The sequence below is a fragment of the Patella vulgata genome, chromosome 2 (genome assembly GCF_932274485.2).
Source record: "Patella vulgata chromosome 2, xgPatVulg1.2, whole genome shotgun sequence".
Lineage (NCBI taxonomy): Eukaryota > Metazoa > Mollusca > Gastropoda > Patellidae > Patella > Patella vulgata.
The window spans coordinates 76,435,522-76,457,374 of record NC_065880.2 but is presented as its reverse complement, the minus strand read 5'-3'; the positions used below and the strand labels follow the sequence as shown (position 1 = coordinate 76,457,374).

The window sequence follows — 21,853 nt, the reverse complement described above, 5'->3', positions numbered from 1 at the left end:
GAGATCGAAGTTCATCCAGACGTTGATAGAGAATTTAAGATTATGCTCAATCGTTGCATTTTATACATGTTTGCAGTAACGACACGACATGTTTAACGGAAAAGCTGTAAGTAGTATGATCATTCATTAAAAATTGAATCCACGGTCGCCTGTCCAACCTCGTGGGTCTTCCGGTTTCCTCCCACTGCTAAAGACCACTACGCGCAAGCGAATTATTGAAATAAAGTTAAACCATTATGTTAGTCCCGAAATGACCTAGTTTGTGTCGAGTGGACGTTAAACCCCATTTCTCTCTCATTAAAAATTGGATACGGCATGAAGTATTAATTTAACCTTCATATCTCATTCATTTTCATGCGGAGTATTGGCGTCATATTCTTTAGAAATGAAAAGAAATGGGGGTTAACGCCCTATTGTTCTACATCGCCATACTGTTTGCTATGAGGGAAATTTTGCCCGGACAGTGTCACTACGGTCTACTTTTATTTCGAATTCCAGGGGTTCTTTTAGAACTGTTTAGGCCCCCTATGCGTATGTGTACAAGACAGTATCGGATCTAGGGGGCAAAGTGGGACAAATGTCCCGGGCTCCCACATTCAGCCCCCCCCCCATAATTCTGGGTCATACTAATATTTTATCCCGGACGGAGCCAACCAGTACCTGGGCTGAGGGGGCGAGGATTGGGGCCCTGGGTAGTAAGGGATATTAGGGTCCCCGGGACTGGTAGGTACCAACAGATTTTCGGGGGCCCAGGAAATCGCTGCCTTAATAGTCTCATATGCACTGAAATTAATCCTAATTTTGAAAAAAAATTCCTGGAAGAAAACACCCCAGACACTCAAGAGGGCGGACGGAGTACATACTAGTACGATCCACGGTCAGTACGAACAATTTGAACAAACAACAATGGGGCCCCCGCACAGATGGTATGTCCCGGGCCCCCCACAAGGTTAATCCGGCACTGGTACAAGGCCGATTTTTCCTCACATCCGAACGACTGACTTTACGTTGTTACTTGCCAGGCCTTCCGTCCTGATCCACTTAAGCTTTCTCAGCCAACACCGGGACCGAACAAGGGACATCTAGGTTAGTGAGCCAACGTCTTATCCACTGAGCTAACGCGACTCCTATATGTTTTAGAAATTCCATGAAATGAAATGGATGTTTTATGGCACGTCAGTTCCAACCGGGATAAGACCCTGTGCAAATATTTGATGTGGCTGGCAACGGTATACACATTCTATCCAACATTCTAATCCACAGCATTGTCAATCCGTTGGCTTTTGATAGGTGGTCTGAAAAGACGGATATTTTGGGTTCACTGATAAAAGGAAGACAGTGAAATTGAACAGCAGAAAATTTATTACAAAATAAAAAATCGGAACCATTTTTTTACAGTACTGTCATTACTATAGGGCCTAGACTATAAGTTTACAGTGACTAGATTACAACTTTTTCTTACTTTATATTTTTTTGTGGCCTGGGGCCTGTTTCACGAAATTTTAACTAAGATAAAATCCAAATTTTAGTAATTTGATTGGATAATATTAGATTGATTTTAGTGTTTAGCCAATCAAAATTGAAGTATCTACTAAAATTTGAATTTTATCTTTAGTTAAAATTTCGTGAAACAGGGCCCAGGATTTTTGGCTGGCCCTAATATAAGGCACGTGCCTTATTTGCCTAATAATATGGTTAATACGTGCCCTGGCCGCTTTACATTATGTTGAGATTATTTTTAGTATAAAATGAATTACAAGGTTTATTCATATTACAAGACTTGCATGTTGAAATCAGAACGGAAAGTCCATTAATTTTGAAAATCATTAAAGTTTCTTCCACTTTATTAACACTTCAGGCCTATGCTAATTAACAGTAAAATCCGACATGATTGCAGTTTAGTGTGATTAAAATAATACAACCCGGAACAATTTGTTATCTCCATAAATAAAGCACCTCACAATTTTGTCTCGTAGACTCCCGCGTTCAATGCCTCTTACCGGATCCTTGGCCTATATAATATTATTTTTTTATTTCATATAGCCTATCACACCGAATTTTAGAACCATTTAATAAACTGTTCGATGATAGGGCCTAGCTAAAAAGTCTTTTGTGGTAAAAAAAAAAAAAAAGACACGATCTTTTTCCCAGGGCTACTTTAACAGAATGCGACATAAAAGTAATCGTTCATTTTTTTTTTTTTTTTTTTTTTTTTTTCTTCAGAAGACGTTATTTTTATTCATGTAACATTGGTGCATTACGGTTGGGAAAGGCGCGAAATTAATGAACCAGCATGTTGGTGGGAGAAATTACTGTATGTGGATAATCGAGACACAAGAAATCAAACAAGGTACGTAACTCTCTTTACCGTTGACATGCGCAGAAGCGGACACAACGGTATGCGGAAAATTTGAAGATTGTGATGACAAAAAATCAAGCAAAGTAGAACATCTTTAGAAATTAAATAATGTCTTAAACACATAATTTAATTGATTGTTAGTGAGGGGATTTAAAAGATCGAATACAACATATCTATATTTCAACCGTCCTAAAACAATTTTTGGGAGAGAAAATTGTGAACAAAACTTGCAATTATTCAAAACAAAAAAAAGTTGAAGTCAAAATAGCAATAAGGACCTCCCCGAGAGGTCCGTGTGGTGTTGCTTTTAAGAATTAAACTAAAGACTCTATAAACTTCATTTAAGACACTGTTAATCATTTGCAAACAACAATTGTGTGAAAGTTGAATACTTAAAGGAGCTAAATCGCTAATAATTTGGGATCTAGGCTAGGGCTAGAAATCGACACAAATAGGTTGCATATATATAATGTAATATGAATGTATATAAACTGATTCACATTCAATCGTTTCGGTTTTTACTCTAATTTCAAATCAGTTATGTTTGTCGAAATACGCCAGAAGCCTCAATCGAATGGCAGTCTCTAGCATCTGGTTATTCCAGTCTACACCGATAGTATTTATGGAGCATACTCTACAGATAAGAATAGGGCATCATCGTTTGACATGACTTGTGGAATATGTCTAACCTCGTTCTTCGAGTCCCTTGTTACAAATAGCACTGAAACACATTATGGTACACGATTCGTGTTTATTTTGTCTTAAATATTGGATATCAGAACAGAATCCCATATTTTCTTTCCCGGTAAGATTACAACATCAGTGTTGACTTAAATTGACAAATGGTTTGTGTTTTCAATGTCGAAGACTTGGGGTGATATTGAGTTTTAGTTAGAGACTTAGCTACTTTAAAATGAACATTGATCTGTCTAAAATGGCTATATTCCGTTCAGATATCTAAAAAATGATAGTCTTGATTCAGAACGCAGACAAAATAATTTTAAAATCGGCGTTTATGTTTGATCCAACTCCCTCCCCCCTGGCAAAAAAAAAATACTGAACCTCACATTTTAACTCATATCCCCTAAAATATTATGTTGAAATATCGTTGATAAAAAAGAAAGTTGGATCAAACATATAATCACCTTAAAATATGATGATGGACGGGGTCAAAATATGGATAATAAATTAATAAAGATAGTTATTTTATAGGTTGTGCTACTACATGTACCTACTGCATTTTCGTACATGTACCTTGTACATCAAGTTGGCAATTGTTAATGGTACGGTACTTCCTGTGGTCATTGACAGCAATTGGATTTGGATTTTTCCATGTATCAAGGGTTCATTTATGTGCACACCGTACAGGACCTAATTCTTTTCATCCCAACCGAACAACTAGAAACGTAACTGTTCCTTGCCTTATATCACGTCTAGGGAAATCCACTCTGGAACATCTTAGAAACATTCTCGGTCAATACCGAGATCGAACATGGGAGTGAACGCCTGGTTTAACCAGTGCGTCATTGTGACTCCACCCCTTCATGATGTAAGTTTGATGGACACATTTCACATAGCCTACATGTACCATAATTTTTATTTTTTTAGGAAGAATCTGTAAGTATAATTAGTAATCAAAATGGAGAGAGAAGAATGGGCCAGAAATACTTTAGAAAGGGCAGCAACTCTAGGAAATGATGTTTATTACAGAGCGCGACGAAGGCAGGTTGACTGGCCAGATTGTAAACAAAAACAAAAAATGGTAATCTTCAGGGTTTTCTTTATTTTCCCTTAAACTTTTGTGTTGGAATTATTTTATCATAATTAATGTTAGTCCTTACATCAACCATCAAGTAATACCTGTTGAATCGATGCAGCAGAAGCAAACATCGATTGTCCCATAGATGTATAAGTTAATTTGTTGGTCACTGAAACTCGCAATTGAAACTAAATTTCCTTACCCCGAATCTCTGATATGTATCTTTGTACCGGTATATAACAATTCAAAAATAAATATTGAAATATATATTGCAAATTTCAGTCAAATTACTTTTTTTCTGAGCGAAGTTATGTAACAGATGGAAACTCTGGTCACAGTTCATATTGTCAACCATTGGGATGATAATAAAAGTCTCAATTTTCCGTCTTTTTATCGAATTTTCCGACCATATTAGCTTTGAAAGCAGATATGATCCAGATCATTGTCTAATCTGCTCAACATCTAAGCCATTCTGTGGTCTGGTGAGTTGATTATGGGCTTGTAATGAGAATAAATTTCTACATAATAATTTATATAATAATTTTAACCAGCGATTGCCTAACTATAGGCAAGTTTAGCTCTTGTATAATTCTATGTAAACTTATTGCACCAGGTTCTTGTGGACATGTATGTAATTGAACTCAATTTTTTTTTATTACAGAAAAGTCCTCCTAGTCCTAAATTTACATCTTTGGAAGAAGCTTTTTCATCAATACAGGATTATTTATCTACTACAACACGGTCTTGTCAGGTATAGTGGGATCATTTTAAAATATTGTATAATGACATGTAACAGTTGCTTCCTGATTAACAACTAGTGAAATGAAATAGACTTTAACGTCCTACTTTTCTGCATCAATTTGCTCCATTAAGTTGGAGCCACAGTGGTTAAGTGGGTAAGATGCTGCCTCACTAGTCTGGTGGTCGCATGTTCGCTCCCAGCATTGGAACGATATTGTTCATAGGGATTTTCCAACATGGTTTCCCCTTGTCAGTGGTGCAGAACAGAGGGCCTGACAAAGACAGCTGTTTAGTCGTTCGGATGGTACGAGAAACTGAGGTCCGGTATATATACTTTTTGTGCATGTAAAAGATCCCTTAGCAGTTGGAATTCTATATAGGTCCATAGTGCTGCTGCCCGGGCAAAATTTCCCAGTCGGAGCAGAACAGTAGGACGTTGAACCTCATTTCATTTCTCAATTAAGTCGGGCATACGTCATACATTTTCGTTTACTCCTTATTGAATTCCAACTGTTAAGGGTTCTTTTAAGTGCATGCCAACAATCCTGCGTTAAGAATAGATCTCTGCCCTGAATGGGGGCAATATAAGTATACTATTTTGTAATGCAGTTCTACTCTAATTCACATCTGTCATACTCTTAAAGACTAAATATACCTTTTCAATTCCATTGAGTGGAAACGGAATAAATACTTCTCAAAACATTCTAGAAAAGTATTTATTGTTTATGACTAAAATCATGGATTTCTGAATTAAAATGGTGGTCAGCTAGCTTATTCTCTGTTCCTAAGCAGAGCTAATTGTTGGAAGACAGCGCAAGTTTAGTATGCATTAATTTGTTAAACATTTTAAACATACATTATGCAAGAGCTAAATCTGCCTATTGCAGGCCTTTCTTTAGGCCTGAAATGTTATTTAAATTATTAATTAGACATTTATTAACTTATCCAGACCATAATCAACTCTCGATGGCATCGGATTTCTCTGATATTAAATAGATTAGAACAGTTCAGTCATATTTTGATTTAAGCTAAAAATGGAGGAGTGAGACTTAGCTACGAACAACCAGTACGGTGGTTGAAATTTAGTGTTGAAAATCGGATCGAGATTTGTGATCCGAATACTTTTGTTGGCTATCCGAATACTATTCGGATAATTCAGAGACGTGAAGTTCTTGAACAAAATTACATCAAAAGTTCATATACCAGTACTTATAATTTCTTACTTGTTTCAATGTTTATGAGTGTCTGTGTATGCCGAGTATGAAATCGTACTTTCGATTTGCAAATTGTTTGAGCCGCAAAGAAAAAAACGTGCCTACCTTTAGCCGTAATTATTAAGACTATCTATGACATCCCAAAAAATCAATCAGGTGAAGAAATTTGTATAGTATAACTACTCCTGTAATCCGCACCCTCCCACTTATCATTTTGCTCAATCAACACGAATGAAAAAAGTAAAATAAAAACATGTGCCATTTATTCCGCCAATGTTGTTTGCCTCATTCTGATAATCTACTACTATTGAACCAATCAGTGAGTGGGAACATAGGTGACCTAGGTCGTTATGAATAGATTCATTGCGGGAAGTCAAAACACGGTCTAAACTTGTGTATGCCGTAAACTAGCGCAGGGAATGAATGAATATTTTTTTTATTTAGACTACAGTTTTCGTTGCACTGCATTAATAATTTTATTAGTTACTATCACTAAATAATACGCATAATGTTGACATTAATTATGCTCAGAGCTGCGTACGTGATCAATTGCATTGGGGAAAATTTCAAAGTAATCAGATGAGATGTAAAAATGGCTAAATATAGAGCATACGAAATGTCAGAATATAATGTAACGAATAGTAAACGGATAGTAAAATGATTCGGATAACCCTTATTTTGTATCCGTTAGCGAATATCCGAATAGTAGTTTCAACACTATTGAAATTATTGCACATGTCTTGTCAAACCTTCAAAGGCTAATATCTTCGCTCACAATAGAATAATTTGAATGGAATTTTCAAATTATTCATTTTACATTATCTATTTTCAAACTGTTATAGCAAGAATGGCTAGCTCTTTATCTAAATCTTACATAATGTATCATTAATTATTCTTGACCCTGATCTGAAATGTTAATAGCGTTACAAATTACTATTTGTGTGTATATAGGGATGCTAGATTGTCAGTCTGGAACATTCTGAATTGACAGAATTGCAGTCAAGTGATGCGGAATGCAGTCCCGTCAACAGTTCTGCCAGTTACAACAACAGGTTAGGGGGGGGTGATGGCCGAATGGTTAGCATGTGCGCGCTGTATCATAAGGTCTGTCATTGAGTCAACTGGCGGTGTTTCGATTCCCTGGTTGTATGTGACAAGGAGTATTGGAATAAAATTGAACAATGTGGTAGTCCCGAAATGACCTAGTTTGATTCAAGTTTAGACCACTGCACACAAGAGAATTATTGAAATAAAGATGAACCATGTTAGTCACGAAATGACCTAATTTGTCGATTGGAAGTTAAACCCCATTTCTCTGCCTCTTTCTTATGCGTTCAGCGCATGGATTGTGGCCCGAAATCCACCCTTTTCACTCGATTGTCACAGTTTTTTTAGATTTAGAGAATTCAATTCCAGATGGTATAATTGATTTTCCCCAATATATGCTTGATATCAACTTTGGGCTCATGTTAAAAGTCACAGTATTATAAACCATAGTAATCATTATCCATAAATATTGTTTTAATTAATCTATAAAATGTTTTCCTTGCTTTTTATTTTTTCTCAAATTCATAAAATGTCTATTTCCAGAAATATTATAGAAGTTGTGTATGTCCGTCAAGACAGGATATTTCCCACTGCTGTAGATTTCATCATAGTAATGCGTATAAAATTGAACAGGTGAGTAGTATCTATTGATAATCTGTTTGCTTTTTGTTAGCGAGTAAGACACTTGCTCGCTAACCAGGAGGTCCTGTATTCGATCCTGGTGTTGGGCGAGAAAGTATATAGATATTTTCTGGCTTGGTTCCCCCTTGTCAGTGGTGCAGATCGGAGGGCCTAAAAAGAACCCTTGACAGCTAGAATTTGAAATAAGAGTAGGCTGTTCTCATAGCCCACTGTATGGTGTATGCCTGTCTTCATCAGTCCAGTGGGAGCAGAACAGTAGGACATTAAACCCCATTTCACTTGGTTTATCAGTCGTAGATATATAATTATTGTTTTTATTTTGTAGTCATATCCACAAGAAGATGTTCACATGATCATACCACCTGGTTCCTACTCTGTATCAGCTAGATCACACATAGACGGCATTAACCAGTCACATATTATACATATTCGAGAAGGTCAAACAGTTGATGTAGACTTTGTCTTATAGTCAAACAATCTAAGCATTAACTTTGCTGTGATCAAACAAGAGAAGGTCAAACAGTTGGTTTAGACTTTGTTTTATTGTCATAAAATCTAGGCATTACTTTACTGTGATCAGACAGTCTTTCAAAAAGTCTTGTTGTTACTGGTAAACAGCACTGACCCCAGTAATTGAAAAGGGGAGATCGTTTTTTTTTTGTTAGAATATTTTGTAAAAAATCATAAGACTTTAAAGAAATCTTTATTTCAAGATAAAAATAATTTAATCATAACTAATCCACCATTAAGGCATGGTTTTCTTTTAACATTAGGTTAAATCAACGACTTATTTATCTAAAAACATTTCCTGAAAATTACAATAATAATTTGATTTGTCAGGGTTTGGTACAAGACGCAGCTAACTACTCCATACTTGTTCACACGCTTAATTAATCGCTCAAATTTTTGAAAGATAATAAGAAAAAATAATGCAGTATATCTGAATTTGGCCATGATGCACACAGCATGATTAGCTTTAGGTCTATTGGTTGCTTGAGTTATTTTTGCACCACCTATAGAACTGTTTTCAAGCTGATTTCCTTTTTTGAGTCTGGGTAATCATGACTGAAGAGATATAGAAAATTTTGTTGTCCTTTCTATAACTACTCTTGATCATTTGCCATCTTTTCCGCATTTTGGTTCCATTTTCTTTTTGCAAATTTACAATTGGAGTTTTATCCTAAATCCCTTGAACATTTTCAATAATGTCCAGAAGTAATGGCTACTCGTTCAAATCGTTTAATCGCCTCACTCTGCAAGTAAACACACCAATAGTTTTCTTGTAGCAAATCCTGATATATTCTTAAAAAATGTTGATACTTCAAAGTTCAAATTATGATAGAATGTGCTATTATAACTATTACTTTAAAACTCGCTTTATTTCGGTCTCAAAGTGAACAATCCCATGACCCAATATTCAAAATTGAGTTTTCTCCCTTGCAACACTATCGTCAGTGCTCAAAGTACCCAAAAATGAGACATTTCATTCTATACCATTCATTTTTTTCTGTGTGTATTTGATTAAAACTTTATTTCCTTAGGTTTTAGCTAGTGTACAAAATATTGAATATTTTATATTCTATAAGTTTCACATTAGTGGTGCTACATTTTAACTGGTGCTTTTTAAGTAATTCACCCTTTACCTGAATCCTCTGTCTTGGTTAAGCCTATATCAGCTTTAACTCCTAATTGCATAACTTATTGATATCAAGTAGCCGGAACCTCCTACGTTTTCTCATTTAAACATGGAATTTCAAGATTCCAGAAGTTTATCCAAGTATCATATTTATAAGAAATTTTTTTATTAAAAAAATCAGAGCTGATTGTTTTATTTGGTAATTTGAAGTCCACGTTCTAAAGAAAAAAAATTAGTTATTTCTATTAGTTAAGATTTATTTTAGGACTAAAGAGTAAGTTAATCTAGTCATTGTGTTGGGTAAAATTTTCAAAGTTAATAACAAATTGTTTTATATTTTCTTTTTATAAGTGATGTATTAACTTTATTTTACTATTTGTATCTTCTATGTTTTTATATATATATACAATAAAATGTTATGTTTCATACCATTGTCATTATACAGTATTATAATTTACAATACAGGGGTGGGGAATGGGTGAACAGCAGCACTCTCTTCAAAGATTAGCATATGATTGGCTAGATTAAAAGCTTATACATGCGGAGGAGCCAGGGTGGTTCAGGTTCGATCCCTGTGTTGGTCAAGAAAGTTCATCAGGATTTTCCAGCATGGTTCCCCCATGTCAGTGGTGCAGGACAGAGGACCTGGTAAGGGACAATGTATCGTCATTTGGATGGAACAAAAAAAACAATGTTACATGTACACATTGATGTGCACGTAAAAGATCCCTTAGCAGTTGGAATTCGATATAAGAGTAGGCCTTAGTGCCGTTGGCCTGGCAAAATTTTCCTCATAGCACACTGTATGGTGTATGCCTATATTCATTATTCCAGTCAGAGCAGAACAGTAGGATGCTAAACCCATTTGATTTTTGTCTGATTCGAAAACCTAACAATATTAAGCAAGATGTAAAGCTAATACAAGTGGAATAGATAGAGTAGTCCCTGCTGAACCATCCCCAGTGGTCTTATTCCGTTCTACTCCACTATTAATAACCTGGGTTTATCCATGGGGAAGACACATTCAAATTATCTACCCTTGATAATTGTGCTATTTTTATCAACCAATTGCAATAAGCTTGACAGCAGATCGACTGACCTAGTTTGTATGAAGTAAATGTTAAACCCCATGTCTCTCTTTATTAAGGCAGGACACTACCTAAGAATTTTACATTGATAACAGAAACTTGCCATTTAGTGTAATATTAGTATATGATGTCCCAAATCAGATTTGATAATTTGAGCGCAAAATGTTTATTTGTTGTCATGGAAATGGTGGCCATATTGGATTTTTTTATATATTCACGGTGGCTATGTTAGGAAATCAAAATCTTCAACAATTTTATTGAAACAAACTATTTGTGATTTGGAATAACATATATAGGCATAAATTTTACTATTTGAATGTTAATAAAGAACATTATGCATCCCACATAAAACAAGTGGGTGTGGCCGAACACACCACTAAAAGGATTTTGTACAATAAAATGTCCAAATGTATAAGAAACACTTTGAAAATCACCTTATTGCAAACAGTAGCTATAACACTAATCGTATTCCAAAGATGAGACTATTATCTCTCATAGATTTTGAGAATTTGATTTTCTAAGACCTGATATGGGTGAAAAATTGAGTACGGAAAAAAGCAAGTTAAAAGTTAAAAATTTGATTTACCTATACAAATGACTAAATATTTAACACTATATAATATAAAGGCTGGACACGACTTGAAAAATCAACAAATTTTAACTTTTTTGGGCAATTTTAGCTGATATCAAAATTTGACAGATCAATCTATACAGAGTGTTTTATAAGGTACATGTAGTGTCCTGCCTTAATCTGTAAATGACTGCTAGGATACTTTCTACCAAGAACGTGTGGAACCACTTTGGCTCAGCGAGTAAGTCATTGGCTCTCTACACCAGGATTTTACCTGCATGGTTTGGATTTGTCAGAATGAATGGGCCTAGCAAGGAACTGTGTCTAGTCGTGCGTTTTGAAAAATAGAATTTGATAAAGAGTACCGTACACAAAAACGCCTGCTGTCTGGAAAAAACCCAATACCCCCGCCATGGCACTATACGAAAACTTTAAAATTTTAATCAAAAAAATAATTTGAATAACCGTTAACATGTGACACTGACAGTTATTTTTAGTTAGGTCAAGAACAATTAAAATCTGTTAGAAATATTTTATTCTACATTAACTATATTTGTTAACATCTATACATGTGTGTTATGAAAATTATTTCATTTAAATTTAACTGTAGAAATACACAAAAAAGATAACAACAATTAAAATTAATTAATATCTAGTACGAAATCGAACCTGGATTTTACAAGACTTCTAGACTCAATTAAAAAAAGTATCATTGGGCAATGAGCAAGACACTGGCTCACGAACCAGTTCGATCCCAGTGTTGGTCAAAAACATTACCTTGGATTTTCCTGTGTGGTTCCCCCCCCCCCATGTCAGTTGTGTAGGACAGAGGGCCTGGCAAGAAAAGTACCCAGCCATACAGATGGGATGAAAAGTTAAAGGTTAGAATTCTAAAGCACAATTGTATGAATGGGTAATTAATTATGGAACGCCATATTTCAATTTATATTATAGGAACTCAAGTGAAATTATTAAAATCTCTGATCCTCATTTGAGGGATTTTAAATCTGGTGCAAACTTCAATATTGTAAAAATTGAATCTACAAATGGAATATCACTTATCAGTCCAATTATGCTTCCATTCAAAGATATGATGATCTGCAATGTGTCAAAATTGCCATCCACTGCTGGTAATATAAACACAAGCCATTTGAATTAAGCAGTTATTTAATTGTAATTATTCAACAAAGTGTTTGTATGTAAAATGATATACACGCTAAATACATTCAATTCTCAGATTGTAATTAGAGCAATTTTTCAATCTGATTAAAATAGAGATCCATATTTCGTTTCGTTTTTTTTTATACGTTCGACAACCTCCACTACATGAGGTTCTGACTGGTTGTAGTGGGAGGTTGTGTCGGGGTCATACGAGTGGCTTTTGGCCCTATGATGTCAGATATTTGATTAACCCATCAGCGTTGATGTTTCTAGTGGGATACCCACTCATAGAACGAACTTCATTGGCCAATCCCTCACATCAATCAGAACACAGGTTATATAACAATTCCTCCAGATCCTAGTGTAGTGAAGACAAGTAAAACGAAATTTTGAACTATAGAAAACGTAACGAAATAGGATCTGTGTTTTAATCCAATTGAGGGATTTTTAAACCCGAGAAAAATACAATATTGTGAAAGTTGAATCTATAAATAGAATATCAGGCCAAAAATGGCTCAATCGTACAAGTACAGACAATGTATAAGATATGGTCCACACAAGCTTTCACAGGCCTATTTTTAAATCTTATTGAATCCAAATCAGGCCTCTTTTTAAATCTTATTGAATCCAAGTCAAAAATTTATCTATCATCCATATTTTAATCTTAGTTTCCAATTTGAGTAAATTTCAGCAAGGATTAGGCTTTAAAAAATGAGTTACTGCCCGACAAATGCAATTGACGATGTTGGTAGTGATACAGCATTAATTTAAAGTCGCAATTTTCGACTAGAAGATTTAAATACATGTATTGAGAGTCAGATTAAACTTTTATTGCATCTTTAAATTCCAATTACAAACAATTTTTAATAAATATTTAATAAGGTATTAATTATTCGCTAAAGTAAATTCATATGAATGTGTAAGGGGAAATAACTCCATAAATCATAAAATCCATTTTAATTTTTAATTTTATTGCTTGAGAATGCCAAAAAAGGAAGAAAGAGAGAGAAATGGGGTTTAAGGTCCATTTGACATAAACCAGGTCATTTCGGGAATAACATGGTTTAATTTTAATCCAATAATTCGCTTGCGCATAGGAGGAAACCGGAGGACCCACGAGGTTGGACAGACGACCCTACTCCTTGTCACGTGCAACCGAATAATCGAAACCACGCCAGTTCTCAATGACATACATGTACCTTATGACACAATGCGCACATGCTAACATGCGGCCATCCAAGCCCCCCTCCCCCAAAAAGGAAAATCTTTTGGATGAAATTTTTAAAAAGTTTGGTGGCATTATGTATTATTCAATTGAACCTAAGAAGAAAATGGACATTTTGAACAAATTCTGTGCACTAGTTTTCACAGGACAAAAACAGTGGAAGACATTAAGATCATCACTTCAAAAACTTATAACTACAACTACAACAAATAAACATTGTCAACTGCATGTGATTACTAATAACTCATTGCAATTCCCAACTACACTATACATATCAAAACTACACAGTAAAGTTATATGGGACAGCAACGGTGCATGCTTGTGTATAACCATGTAGTTTTGTTATGTTTTCAATCACCAAATGCTGCTAAAGGATTACACTATACATAAAATTAATATTGACATCTATTTCATTGCAAAAGTAAACTGGGATAAGTGCCCTTTGGCTCAATTTACTGTATAATTTATGTCCACCAGCCACTAAAATCTGAAAATTTTGCATTGATCTTTTACCACAATGATTTTATGAACAATCAGCAACCTCACAGTTTAAAAACAATCTTTGAGAACCTGAACTTTGTGTATCATAGGATAAAAATTCCAAATTCTGATAGGGTTCTTTCTGATCTGCTGATAACTTTGTGTTATATTGTGTTCACAAGCATTCTCCCAAGTAGAGTTGTATTCCTGTGCAGTTCACATAGCGAGTGAGACTTGCATGGAGATTGGTTCACAAGCTTTCAAAGGTACACTACATGTAGGACTGGAAATATGAAACAACAAAATATGTTCGAAACTTGCGATCCAGAATTTTGAAACTTAATGGGATTTTTCCCATAACCATGCATTGGTATACCGCCTGGTACTCTACTATAGTCTAATGAAAACCAATCCTTATGAACTATCCTAAAGTTTTAATGATTTAATTTTATTACTTTTCAATGCATTAGTAGGCCTATTTAATTTTAATGATAAAATGATATGAATCATCACCTCTCGCCATTTTCTTCAAGCATAGATTAGAACGGTGTTGAAGTTATATTGTTGAATATCCTAGCCTCACTAAAGATCACAATATATTATATAACATAGTCCTATTGACAGAAACTCCATAAGTGAAACATTTCAAAGTAAAAACCAAATTGTTTATAAATGAATGAATGAAGCAGTGATATCCTACGACAGATGAAATCTATCAGATGTTATTCTTGTTCCATTGTGCACTTCATTAGCATCTATATATTAAAGCCATGTTAACGAAAAGCATGTTCTTGGACATCCAAATAACCGAATTTGATTGGTAAGTTGACATAGTGTTGACCAATCACAATCTGTGCACAACTGAATGCACCTAACAAAGAAATGTCTTTAGAACCAGGATAAGGTTGAGTAATGAACCAAAAATTACCATGGAACAGAATGATGTTAATTAAACTGATGATGATTGATAGATAATGTGGCTTGATTGCATTTTGATTATATGCATAAAATATTCACTATGTTGTGGTAATAACAAGTTTAACTAATTTAATGAACCGGTAAGTTTATCTAAGAAGTGTGGCATCTAATTGCTTCAGCTTTGGTAAAGCAAGAATTATTTTTCTCCTGTAATCTGGACAGATTTTACCATCCTCCCCATACCAGATTGGATTTCGTTCCATGTAAACTGTCTCCAGATTTGGTAATGCTTGAAGATGGTCAATTTCATTCCACGAATCAACTTGGTTGTCATTAAACCAGAATTCTGCCAATTCTGTTAGCTGCGAGATATTTTCTATTTTTTTTATCCTGTTGTTTGCTAAATCTAGTGTTGTTAACTGCGTATTTCCATCGAGTCCTTCTATAACTTCTATTCCATTGTGACTAATGTACAGTTCGTCAAGATGAACTAAATTATCCAGACCTTCCAGTTTTAATATTCGGTTGCTCTGTATACTCAAACACTGCAAATGGACTAATTTATCCAAACCTTCCAACTTAGTGATCTTATTTTTCCCTATAAACAAACTACGCAACTTTGTCAAATGATCCAAATTTTCTATAACTCTTATTCGGTTGGCACCTAATTCCAGCATTTCCAATTCAGTCTGACTGCCGATTCCTTCAATTTTTTCGATTTTATTGTTGACTAAGTAGAGTTTTTTTATTTTTGTCAATGATTCAATACCTTGAATAACTTTAATTCTGTTGAATGATAAATCCAAAACTTCTAAATTCACTAAAGTTTCGAGATTTTCGATATGTTCTAGTTGATTGTCATAGAGATCCAATTCTGTAAGGGTTGTCAGAGAAGCCAGACCTTCAATTTTCTTTATAAGATTTTGACGAAAACACAAAGTTTCGACGTTAGGAAGATTTTCTAAATTTTCTAACTTTGCTATTCTGCTCTGATTGAAATCGATGTCAATCGCGTTTCTGTCCACAATAACTACCTCCTTCACGTCTTCTACTGGACTTTCGTCTGCTTTTTCCATCTCAACCGAACTATTACTGTCTTCTTTAGCGTCAGCCATTACTTATTCGTGATTCTGCTGTGGTTGTCTTTGATATTTTATGATTTTTTTTTACTTTCTAATTCTCAATTTCTTTTTAAAACAAAATATTTTGAGAATGCGGAGACGATTTCCTAAAGGGAGACCACTCTTCTAATGCCAAAATATTCGGTTAACCAGCGAAGAAATTGAACAGCCTACTTGGCGGATCCGGAATTTATTACATAAATGCATAATTACGAGATGTAAACAGGGCTATCGCTAACCCAAACACTAACCCAATGCATAGCCCTACGCCTTACCCTAATCCTAACCCACAATATCGGCAACAATCACGCGCTCTAACCTTGTTTAAATCTCCGCGACCTTGACGAAATTGTGCATTTGGCCCCGTAAAATAGATCTAGTTGACAAAAGGGATAGTGGGCGGATACATAATTTTTTGAAGGAGGATAGGATGCGAACGAAGGTTTCGAGGGATTTTTCCGAGAAAAGAAGCACGAAAAATTGGAGAAAAACGGCATTTTATTTATTATTATTTTTACGTTGTATTAAAATAGTTTGTGACAACTTTCATTTCATATGTTCGCAGAATAATATAAGCCTAGTCAATTAGTGAAAACGGCTAATATTTCCGACAAAGAAATGTGAGAAAAGAAAGGCAGCCGATTGGAGCGAGTCGGTTATCTTTTTTTTTAAATTATTATTATTTTTAGTTTTTATACGCTGATATCTTGGATTTTATACTAGTATTACTAGTTTTAAAAATATTAAAGATGCATTATGTAAGAGCTATGCATCCGCGCCCATAGTTGAATATTTTCGGGAAAAGCATTTGCATCTATGGTAGGGATAAACCAATTTTAATCTGGTTCCGGTTTCACAGAGCATCCTCAGAATTAAATTAAGAATTTGCTCAACTTTCAATCACTGTTTATAAAAAAATTTCTTTGATCCAGAAACACAAAAATTTGCACATAGTTCCTTATTGATGTATTTGATACATTAAAACAACAAAATTTAATAAAGGGCTATGTTTTAGTTAAAATAAGGTGAACAATTTTAAGTTAGTTCTTAACTTCAGTCTGGGAATGTTTTGTGCAACCGGGACCTGAACTAAATAATCTCGCATGTGGCGGAAGTATTTTCTGATTGTGAACAACTATTGACAGAATTTAAAATGTCAAAGAGGCTATAATAAATACGAAGGAAAACAATCTTCTCTAAAGCATGCATTTATGTGAAAATATCAAATTTCTCACGACCGCTTAATCCACGCTAATATGTTCTCAGATTGATTATTTAACAAAATCAAAATACCAACGCTAGATAATCTCCCGAATTTGATTTATTCGGATTTAAAACAGGCCCATCAATTTGGCGACCGTCCTTTTATAGGGAACGGCATAGCTCGTTGAAATTTTTCAATTTATCATATCTTAGTAGATACAGAATGGATTACAACCATCTGTGGGCTGCTATTCTTATTAGAGATTCAACTTCCACAACATTGTAATATGTTTAGATGCATTTAAAGTTACAATTTCATATTTTCTAAGAAAGTCAAAACATAATTATTTCTATGTCTTTTGCTCAATAGGTTGTCAACTCACTATTATACGACCATAGGTGTCATTCTCACACTTAAAACTCATTTACACCGGAAATAATAACACAGTTACCTCCCAATTACCTCCCTTGTTTTCTATTCTCCACCATGTAGTAGCTGTCTTCAAAAGTTTGAATTTGAAGAGGAAAATGATAGTTTCTCAACTGGCATTAGTGAATTATAGGATTAATAGGATTATTCTTTAACAAGGTAGGACTGTTTATAGATACCATCTATTTTAAGGCTTTATTTTAATACATTTTAAAAATATAACGTAAAAATATGAAATTGCAGCTTTAACTGGATAGCACAATACACAATAACACATGCTTATGAAAAGAAAAACCAGCGACGTTTCGATGAGCATTCAATCAACGTTATCAATGAAGAGCATTCTCTCAACGTTATGGAAATGACCTAGAATAAACACATCGTTTGGGAAATATTCACGTGTTTTCGAGGATTATCTCCCCTGTTTTGAGTTTATCGTTTCATTTTGAGTGAAGAATATTGACGATTTCATTTCTCGTATTTATTCACGGGAAAAGGGCCGTCTTTATCTCTCTCGATTACTTCTCTTTTCTAGAGAATGAACTTCATGTACCGATCTATTTTACCACCCATCATTTTAATGCAATTTTTGATATAGTTTTCAAAATTCATCCGAGAAAACCCAAATTATATCTAGGATGCTAAATAAAATGAATCAAACGCATTGACAACACCTTACAATGTGCATAAAAACGCGAAAACACCCATCCCACATTTATTTTCTCACGCGAATGAATTTTAAACCGACATTAATCGGCCACAAATGAGAGCTGACAGTTGAAGCATTTCCATAGTAAATAACACGCATTAAATTATAACGGAACCCAAATCGTTTCCATTAATGATTATTACAAGCACAGAATTAGATTTAAAACACCACTCTCCTGTGTTTGAAAGAGATTACGGATTTGAAATTCAACTACGTTTCAAGTGGAACCCGAGTCTTTAAGGGAAGAAGAAGAAAACACTCCTCCTCTCAGTTTGGCGGGTACACTCGTTTTTTTTAAGAGACTGGAATTCTGAGACGGATTGACGGGAAGGTAAATAATGTTTTATTCAAAACTGGAAATCACTAGAAATAAAATGTGGTTTAACGTCCTACTTTTCTGCACCAACTGGGATAAAGAGAGAGAGAGAGAGAGAGAGAGATAGAGAGAGAGAGAGAGAGAAATGGGGTTTAACGTCCACTCGACACAAACTAGGTCATTTCGGGACTAACATATGGTTTAATTTTATTTACATAATTTGCTTGCGCGTAGGGGTCTTTAGCAGTGGGAGGAAACCGGAGGACCCGGAGAAAACCCACGAGGTTGGACAGGCGACCCTACTCCTTGCCACGTACAACCGGGGATTCTGGGCTAAAGAAGAAGGGCATGCGACGCAAAGTGTTGTGATAGAAACTTTGGTCGGCCTATAACACTCTACGTGCTTGTGTACATGGGACAGATCGGTATTTCGCACTAACTAGACGATGTTCCTTGCCAGGCCGTCCGTCCGTACGAAACTTACACTGTCTGTCTATAATAATTATCCTCGCTTGAGACCGGACACGAAGCTATTTGACCGACATTTATAAATTCCCATTTGGACGATTTACGTCGAAAACACTTAAACTTCGAGAACTTTGGTAAGTATTTATTCTGCTTCCATTTTCATATGTAATGTAAATTGTTAATTGGACATTTAACTTATCCAGACCATAATCAACTCTATATGGCGTCGCTAGCCTGCGATCTTAAATGGATTGTGAGCCGATTTACTGCATAACTTTCCTTCTCGATTTAACGATTAATTGGATAATCGAGACTATGCTGTTTATCGTACTGACTTTAGTAATGATGACCGAGGCTAGGCAGAAATTTCATTCGCTTATTTCTGGGTTCATAGTGGATCAATTTGAATGAAATTTTCAGCAAATTGCCTTTACGTTATCTAGTTCTTAACTATTATAGTGAGAACTGCCAACTCCTTATCGAATCTCCCATAATGTATCTTTAAGTCTTTGTGTGCATAAAACGGATTATAATAGCAAAACAAAACAGTACATACTAATCTTCCACTATGACGGCCATGCAGGACAGAGATCTATTCTCAAAGTAGATCGTTCTCTGTATACGGAATGGCCTTTCGTCTTGCACCACTGAAAAGGGGAAACCACGAAAGAAAATCTCAAAGAAATTTCTCAACTAAAACCCGGAGCTTTACTGACTGCGCCACTATTAAATAATATTGGATTAAAGTCGCTGGTCGTCAGGCTAAAATGTACCCAGATTGATAATTTAACATTTTTAATTAAGAAAACAAGATCAAAATATCAACGGTAGATAATCTCGGGCTTGAATCCAACTGGATTAAAAGGAGGCCCATCAAAATGTGTTACCCAATATTTAAAGGTGGTTTCTTGATTGTTTATATCTTTAACTATTTTAGGAAAGATACACCTTTCAGAAATTAAACTTTTGCGATAATGTAGGTGCCAAGGGACTCAGACATCCCTCAAGTTTTAATGACGTACATAGACTTTAAAGGGAATAACTGAAATGAAATGAAATGGGGTTTAACGTCCTACTATTCTGCCCCGAATGGGTTAATGAAGACGGGCCATGAGGGACATTTTGCCCGGTCAGCGGCGCTAAGTCCTACTTTTATATTGAATTCCAATTACCAAGGGATCATTTGCGTACACACCAATGTGTAGGCTACACGGGACCTCGATTTTTTGTACCATCCAAACGATTAGAGAGCTGTCTTTGTGCGTCGGAGAGAGATAAAGATGGTTCAACGTCCAATCGACACAAACCAGGTCATTTCATTCCACAGGACCCGGAGAAAACCCACGAGGTTGGACAGGCCATCATACTCCTTGTCACGTGCAAGTGGGGAATCGAAACCACGACACTTAACTCAATGAAAAGGAGACCCCATGTATATATCGGTGTGCACGTAAAAGAGTCATTGCCAATGCAGTATGCCCGTCGTCATTAGCCCGACTGGTGCAGAAGTAGGACGTTAAACCTCATTTCACACTAAAAAAAAAAAACCAAACAAGAAAATCAAAGGAAAATCGAAAAAGTTTTGGTGGTTTTTTTTTTGGTTTTTTTTTTAGGGCATTTCCCTCTTTATTAGGCTACTTGGCTGTAAGGGCCGGACATGGCTATTAGTAACCACAGACATCTCAAGTATTACAAATATTTACAATTATAAACAATGAGACCCTGTTATGTAACTAAATAACAAAATTGTTCTGCCATTCTAACACGATAATTATGTATTAATTATAATAATTAAAGTAGAAATTTCATGCTTAGACCACGATGTGTTATCAACATCTTTATCAATATGAAGGAAAAATGGTTGAATAGCTTTTGACTTAGTCGTATGGAGTTATATATTCGCCAAATTTGTGTTTCTTTTTTGTTTTGTTTGTTGTTTTTGGTTTGGGGGGGGGGGGGGCAGTGATGCAGTGATAGTCTATAGTCGTTCAGATGGGGTGGAAAACCGAGGTCCCGTGTACACATTGTCGTATGGAGTTATATATTCGCCAAAATTTTGTTTCTTTTTTGTTTTGTTTGTTGGGGTTTTTTGGGGGGTGGGGGGTAGGGTGGGGGGGGGGGGGGTTTGAAGTGGGGGGGGGGGGGGCAGTGGTGCAGTGATAGTCTATAGTCGTTCAGATGAGGTGGAAAACCGAGGTCCCGTGTACACAATGGCGTGAACGTAAAATATACCTTGACATTTGGAATTCGAAATAAGAGTAGGCAGTTATATAATGTCGCTGTTCGGGAAAAATTGTATAGTACACTGTATGGCGTATACCCGTATTGTTTTGTTTGTTGTTTTTGGTTTTGGGGGGGGGGGGCAGTGATGCAGTGATAGTCTATAGTCGTTCAGATGGGGTGGAAAACCGAGGTCCCGTGTACACATTGTCGTATGGAGTTATATATTCGCCAAAATTTTGTTTCTTTTTTGTTTTGTTTGTTGGGGTTTTTTGGGGGGTGGGGGTAGGGTGGGGGGGGGTTGAAGTGGGGGGGGGGGGGGCAGTGGTGCAGTGATAGTCTATAGTCGTTCAGATGAGGTGGAAAACCGAGGTCCCGTGTACACAATGGCGTGAACGTAAAATATACCTTGACATTTGGAATTCGAAATAAGAGTAGGCAGTTATATAATGTCGCTGTTCGGGAAAAATTGTATAGTACACTGTATGGCGTATACCCGTATTCAATATCCCACTTCATTTCATTTCGTCATGCTGTTTTAGATT

At 35.6% G+C, this 21,853-nt stretch overlaps 2 protein-coding genes across 2 annotated transcripts; one reads left to right on the top strand and one right to left on the bottom strand.

Moving 5' to 3' along the window:
• Positions 1-3,328: 3,328 nt before the first annotated feature.
• LOC126809908 (A-kinase-interacting protein 1) lies at positions 3,329-9,767 on the top strand. Its single transcript, XM_056099156.1, has 4 exons — positions 3,329-4,121; positions 4,780-4,869; positions 7,664-7,753; positions 8,088-9,767. Exons 1-4 carry the CDS (start codon positions 3,999-4,001, stop codon positions 8,229-8,231), a joined length of 447 nt encoding a protein of 148 aa, XP_055955131.1. The 5' UTR covers positions 3,329-3,998; the 3' UTR covers positions 8,232-9,767.
• Positions 9,768-11,575: 1,808 nt separating this feature from the next.
• Positions 11,576-16,073, bottom strand: LOC126809907 (protein phosphatase 1 regulatory subunit 7). The gene has a single exon (XM_050534764.2). The coding sequence runs from the start codon at positions 15,954-15,956 to the stop codon at positions 14,988-14,990; it is 969 nt and encodes a 322-aa protein (XP_050390721.1). The 5' UTR covers positions 15,957-16,073; the 3' UTR covers positions 11,576-14,987.
• Between the last annotated feature and the right edge of the window lie 5,780 nt (positions 16,074-21,853).